Below are 7,186 nucleotides of genomic sequence, written 5' to 3'. Positions count from 1 at the left end.
AGATGCAGACCCCAGGCAAGACCCCGATAAGATTATAGAAGCCTTAGACAAGCACTTAAAGCCACTGAAGAATACCGTGTATGAGAGATACAAATTCAATACATGTGAACAAGCCCAAGGAGAAAGAATCGAAGCGTACGTGGAACGCCTGAGGAAGTTAGTGTCAACGTGTGACTATGATGCTCTGAAGGATGAGATGCTGCGAAACCTATTTTCTAGAACTGTCTCAGAGCCTCCTTGGACAGATACAGCGTAGTCGACTCCTCGGGGAAAAACTTCAATAAGGCGGTGGAGATGGTAAGCGAAGTAGTGAAATATGTCCGCTTACCATCCGAAGCGACTTTGATTTAATCAGAAAGCCAATGATGACGTCCGATTCATACAAAGCAGGTGTTGACTGTCAATTACAATTAGCAAGTCTACCAAGGTGGCATATTGACCAATAGCGTTTAAGTGATTTGCATTGCTATTTTTTTTTTATTCACATGGATTTTTCAGCACTAAATACAAAAGCACGTGTTGTGCTTATGTGAATCGGCTGGTCATAAAACATAATTTAAATGTTAACAGATAACTTAAACATAAATGAAAGTGGCTGGCGCACCAAGAGCGTTAATTTGTGGTCTTGAGAAGTCTTTTATTCCATAATATTTTGACATCTTTGTATGACGTATTTACGTCGATGAAGGTTAGATATTGTGTCTATACATAGACATTGTGTATATACTAGTATACATAGTAAACTTGCAATACAGTCTTCTATAGAAGTTATTTACACATAATTCTGTTGTATCCTTTACACTCAAACACGAATGATAGTGACAGTGAGATGCCTTTTGTTGTATAAATACACAATCAATAAAGATTCAGACATTGAACTACAAAAGATAGAAATGTGATTGGTCAAATCTTCCAGAGTGATGAATATAGTTGAACACAATATCAAAGATACGGCAGTCAGTAGAATATGGGAGGGAGGGGCTACCTGTAAGAAGTAAGGCCACACCAATTTAATTTGTTGGTTCTCGGATTCGCCTCTTCGTTTTTTTCTGATTTGCAAAAAAAAATTGATTCTGATCCTGAATCAACTGAAAAATGCTCATGTTTTGCCCCCCAACTGTTGAGGAAAGTCCTTTTCTTCCTAGTTGTTACAGTTTTCCCATCTATCATTGCAGTGGTTTGATTAAAAGTTCAAAATTCAATGTTTAAATCTTTAACCTAGTGAAGAAGGTCCGCGGTGAGGAAGACCTTCCCGACGAACCACTACGAGCCCGTTTCACCAAGGATGTGGCTCTCCACGCCTTGAATAGAGAGGAGATCGGCGAGAAGCTTCAGCGACTTACCGGGGAGGACCCAGAGACCACCCTAGAGATGGCGGGCCTCCCGCCCAAGGAGCAGGCATCCATCGTCAGATTGGCGCACTTCACCATCCTGGCCGCCAACAGCACCATGGACGCCCAGCCCGTACGACAAGACCAGGCGGCCAAGGACGCGGCCCAGGCCGCCGTCACGCTGGTAGAAGATGCACCCCCAGCCCCCACTCCGTCCGACACCCAGAAGAAGCGCCCCGCAGCACCCCCGGACAACGGGCCGCGGCCCAAGGGGCCCCGCCAACAACAGCCGAGGCGAAGCCACGCCGACTCCAGCTCGGAGTCGGACAGCGACGAGGACGACCTCGAGGTTGGTCCCCCCCCCCCTTTTGTGTTTTGTTGAGTTGTTAGTTCGTACCTTTGCTACCCGTCATCACCTCATCCACTTCGCCCCTCCTTTTGGAACGGGAGGGAAGTACTCCACACGCCCCAGAAAGGGTATTTGCTTCATTCTAAATTCTTCTAGATTTCTAGCAGTGATTTTTCCTTTTTTCCCATGCGCTTGGTACGGGAGGGAAGCGTGTCCCCCCGCAAGCCGCCAGTATTTTTGCACGCCCCAGGAAAAGTTTTTTGTTTCACGGTGCTAGACTTTGAGCGGTGCTAGACTTTGAGCGATGATAAAAACCATAATAGAAAACATTCTCTGACTTGTATCTGTTCCCTTGAGACTACGTCCTGAATCTTTTTTTCAGGTTCTACGAAATTAAAACCATCTATGAAGCCAAACGACAGATTGTACCTGATGCAAGAAAGGGAATGAAGTATCATTCAAAAAGGTATCTGATTGCAAGGGAGTGGTTGAAAACCCATTCAAAAAGGTTTGGTGATCATTTGCCAAACAGTCAAGACATACACCTCCCACAGTGTGCAACAGTACGAGACATCTTTGGGTTTTACAAGGCTGACCACTGGGATGAAAGAACACTTGAAGAATCCCGATTTAGACAGATGTGGAAAAAAGAGTTTCCCAAGCTCAAAATTCCAGCAGTAAGTTCACATTAGAACTATCTCTTTGTTACTTTATTTATTCAGATTATGATTTTCTAACACATCTTGTCAAAATCTACATTGTACTTGTCAATGAGTGTTTATTATTAAATGCACCACACTAACCATATTGCCATTAATGGCACGGGAAAATATACATGTATGATTGTCACCTGGTCCTGTAGCATTGGGATGTCTCTTTTGCAGGCTAGGCCTGCTAAACAGATTTGTTTCTAAATTTTGATACCTTCAATTACTTTTGATGTTTTTTCCTGTAAATTTGAGGAATAATGCATGTAATTATCACAGTCAGAGAAAACTAAATTGGCCTGGAAAACAATCTGCAATCATAGCTTGTTTTAAGATACCGGTACATGTAGATGTCTGAGGTTAAAGTAGGTCATAGAAAAGTTTGAAAAAGGAATTAAATAATCTAATTGGATGAATAAATTATTTCTGCAGAAGAACAGAATGGCTAAATGTGATGAGTGTGATACTTTGAAGACACTCCTTGCTCGTGCCCAAAGTGATGAAGACATACAAGAAGTAAGAGACAGGAGGCAAGCCCATTTCAGCTTACAGAAGTAAGTCCTCTTTGTGCATTTGTAGCATATACACAATGTATATATCCAGTACCAAGACTAACCATTTTTATACCAATTGTCAATAGTAATGTTTACTTATATAGGCACAAGTGACAACCTCATTATAGATGAAAAGTACCACAGTGACTGTAGGCTTTATTGTTGCTGAAGTTTTAAAAGCAGACTTCATATATATCCTATCAGTATATGTAGGGCAGAGTCAGAGGTGTGATTAACAGCACACATGGCTCACATTATGCTTCCAGTAGGATTTCAGGTCATCGGTTGAAATGGTTGAATACAACTTTTTGGTGTGTTAACTTCTTTGATGGTTTACCTCCAAAAACACTTCTATTAACAGCAGTTATCATCAAGCTTTGCACTGTAAGATAATGCATTGTGTGTCAGAGATGTACTCTCCCAGTAGTAGAGTTAATGGTGGGGAAATTTGTGGCTTTTTTGTCATATCATATATATGCCCCAGTTTCTGTCTGACGCCTTGCAGATTGTGATTCTTATGTATTTTGCACACAGGTGTTAGGAAAAGTGTGACCTTCCTCTCATATCTCCACTTTCACCCCGCTTGGTGGATCCACCAAAATGTAAAAAAATGCAACCATGATGATGACTTCTTTCATTACCTTCGCCAAGAAGGTTATGTTTTCGTAGGCGTTCGTGTGTCTGTGTGTGTGTGTGTGTGTGTGTGTGTGTGTGTGTGTGTGTCAGCACGATAACTCAAGAAGGCTAAAATGGATTGTCTTGATATTTGGTAGGTGGATAGGTCTTCATGAGACGTGGAACTGATTAGATTTTGGGCCCCCTAGCGGCTTGTTATGGTACTGCAGCTGAACTTCCGGTTTTGATATCTCGTGATCTAGACATGCTAGGGTGACGAAATTTGGATGGTAGGTAGCTCTTGTGCTGGGGAAGAAGTGATGTGAGTTTGGCCTCCCTAGCGGCTTGCTCTGAAACTGCAGGGGCGTTAGTTGAAAAATATTTAAAGGCGGATAACTCTAGAACCGATTGATGGATCGTCGTAATTTTTGGCATGTAGGTAGCTGAGGTGATGCTTAACATAATAATATTATAATTATGCATATATTAATGTAATTTGCATAATTAATGAGGAAATTCTATAAATCATCTGCATTCCCTGATAGGACTATTCAAGCTTGTGACATATGTAATTAAGAACGGCAGAAATACAGGCAGATATCGATTATGCAAATGAAGACTTAATTTGCATAATTAATGAGAAATGGTTATATTTACATAGTGGTAACTGCCTGGAATGTCATACTTGGGATATTTGAAAGTCATGTGAAGGTGAACATAATTAAACATAACTTATTCAAATAAGGACCTCATTTGCATAATTTATGAGGAAATGCTATAATGGCATTCTTTGATAAGATAAGGCTGTCTTCTGGTGTAGAATATGATCAACAGATATAATTGATGCAAATATAGGATCCTATTTGCACAATCAGGGGGATTAATCTATAATTTCTTACTCATAAAGGCTAACATCATTTGGCGAAGGTATGAGATCGTGGAACTCTAGTATTTTGGTTTGATTTGTAATCCGTGACCCCGCCCTCACCCTCGACCTTGTTTGTACTAAAAGTACTTTTGCTGACAAACCCTCAAAGATGTTTCTAAAATGATGAGAAAACATACTTATCCTGAATGTTTAACCAATGACCTGAAATCCTACTCACAGGAACCATAATGTGAGCCATGTGTCAGCTGTCAATCAATGTCCCATTATCACACTTCTGAGGGCAGGTTTCTTTAACCCCCTAGCCTGTGAGACCTACTGGGAAACGCTTATAGAAACAATTTGCATCTTCACAGTAAGGAAAATGATCAGAAAATGGAAAAAAATCTCTTCCTTTCTAATAACCATGTTTCCAACATGTTTCTGAATCTTATGCTGCCAGTATGCATGCAGATTAGATTTGCTTAGTATGATATAAGGCCACACCAATTTACTTTCTTGATTCTCAGATTAAAAAAAAGAATTGAAACATCTACCGGAAAACAGAACATAGGGGGAATTCTGTACTTTGGTGCACACAATTTTAGGTAGTGAATGGCATTATCTTTATCCCAGCCCCCTGTTTTTTTGGATGTCCTCTTGGTAAAATTTGACATAAAAATGCCTGAAGACCAACAAATCTTATTGGAATGGCCTAAACTGTAATGTCTTTGTCTCTTTATCAGCTCAGCCAGGCAAAAGTATTATAAACACATAAAGAAAGCGAAGAAAGAACCAAAGAACTACCTGTCCATCATCATTGATTCCATGGATCAAAACAAGACATCGATACCTCATTTTGCTGCTCAAACAAAGGTGAGGGAGATAATCATTTTATAAAATGCACACAATCTTTGCACATGTGTTAAAAATATTTGGAGATGTATTTTTTTTTTGCGAACATGTATGCATCAAACTTTGCCTGACGATGTTTGTTTTACATGTTTACATGTACATGTAGTTTGTATATGTTATGCATTCATTAGTAATGTGGTGCATTGAACCAATTTTGTAGATACATGTAGATGATGATGAAGAACATTATATTGATTAGAGTCTGTGACTGTTATATTTGGCACATTTGAAATTGTACAGTTTGTTAAGCATTGTTATGGCTTAACCACAAGTGGATTCTTTCACACTGTGCATGTGGTGTGGTGACGTCATTTGCTGCATTTGCTCCCAAACAAATGTCGGCCTTTCTAGTTCTGATTGGGTTCCCATATGTAGTCCCTAGCAGCTCTGGAACCGATGAAAGTTCACCTGACTGGTGCTTTGGCACATGGACAGAAGAAGGCATTCATATATGCTTGGACGCCAAAGTTCCACATGGACACCAATATCACAGTTAACGTTTTGATACGTAGTCTACTGGAGGTAGCTAAGGTAAGTCACATAGGCTACTTTGGCTTTACAAATACATGTATAGTACATGTATCTACAATTTTGTACCTGTGTATACATACACATAATAGTGTTAGCTGTGTTATACATGTTTGTACTTTTCTTTTAAGACAGCTAGGACTGAATCCAACTTGAAACATAATAGATGGTTACAATTACTAAACAATCTAATGCAAATGCCAAAAAAAATTGATATGACTTTAATAATTAATTTGTCTTTGTGAACAGGCCTTTGCAATAGCCACAGGATGGGGATTGGGCAGCCTTGGCTGTGCTCCTAAACCAATAGTTGAGTAAAATAGACATTTTGAAATAGATATAGCCTACAAAATTCCCATAGGTGGGGTCGTGTGGCGCAAGGACAGAGTATTATTGTAAGGTCATTCACAAATTAACAGCTATGATCATGACTTGCAATATCAACTGACCATGTGGTACTGATATCTAAACCCCTTTCCACAGGAATACAATGGCCATCTACCAAACACGCTTTACCTGCAGCTAGACAATTCAGCAAAAGAATGCAAAAACAAGTATGTTATTGCATTCTCTACCTGGCTTGTCAAGCTTGGAATCTTTAGAAAGGTAACAGGAAAGTCATACTCATTTTCCTACAGTAGTACATGTATAACTTAAATTGCACATGACAAATGTATTTACAGTGACTCTACTCCGACAAAAAAACAAAAATGTCAGTGGCTTTGTTTTCTCAAAGACATGCCACACCTATATGTTGTACATGTATCTTGGTGTTGAAATTATTTGAACAAATTCATCATGACACTTTGTTCTTTACTACAGGTGAAGTTGGGGTACCTAATGCCTGGCCACACACATGAAGACGTGGACCAGATGTTCAGCAGAGTATCCACACACCTGCTGCTTCATGATGCACCAACCATCCCAGACCGCTTACAAGCCTACACCACAGTGCAGGTTTGAAAAGTTCTGTAAAATTTCAAGCAAAGAATAGCAAGATATGCAATGTATGTCTTATTACTATGGGAAATATAAGTTTACCATGTACCTGCTTATATATTCCTTATGCACTAATACTTCAATCATTGATTTAAGAATTGATGGAAATTTTTAAGAAATGGTGGTGCCACCAATAACTTCATGTCATTTGACTTTTATACTGAGGGTAACCAGCACTTTTATTGACCTTCATGATGTGATGATGACTTATTTTCCACAGTGTCATGAATAGCATGTGGGACTTTCGGGAAGACATTGACCGACACATCTCTGGAATTTCTGGCCATTCAAGGCCCCACCAATACACAGCCAAACTTGAAGGT

General features: G+C 39.8%; 1 protein-coding gene and 1 long non-coding RNA gene across 2 annotated transcripts; both read left to right on the top strand.

Moving 5' to 3' along the window:
* The first annotated feature begins 2,032 nt into the window (after positions 1-2,032).
* LOC109472469 lies at positions 2,033-5,264 on the top strand. Its single transcript, XR_002140376.1, has 3 exons — positions 2,033-2,357; positions 2,820-2,941; positions 5,168-5,264. It is a non-coding gene; the product is annotated as an uncharacterized LOC109472469 (long non-coding RNA).
* Positions 5,265-5,732: 468 nt separating this feature from the next.
* On the top strand, positions 5,733-6,821 carry LOC109472461 (the record flags this gene model as incomplete). The annotated part of the gene is made up of 3 exons (XM_019772239.1): positions 5,733-5,867; positions 6,348-6,470; positions 6,687-6,821. Coding segments are annotated over exons 1-3 (393 nt in total), but the record flags the coding sequence as incomplete, so codon positions are not given.
* Positions 6,822-7,186: the final 365 nt, after the last annotated feature.

This window comes from Branchiostoma belcheri, unplaced genomic scaffold (genome assembly GCF_001625305.1).
Source record: "Branchiostoma belcheri isolate BF01 breed outbred unplaced genomic scaffold, Haploidv18h27 scaffold277, whole genome shotgun sequence".
Classification (NCBI taxonomy): Eukaryota; Metazoa; Chordata; class Leptocardii; order Amphioxiformes; family Branchiostomatidae; genus Branchiostoma; species Branchiostoma belcheri.
This window is presented reverse-complemented; position numbering and strand designations above follow the sequence as displayed.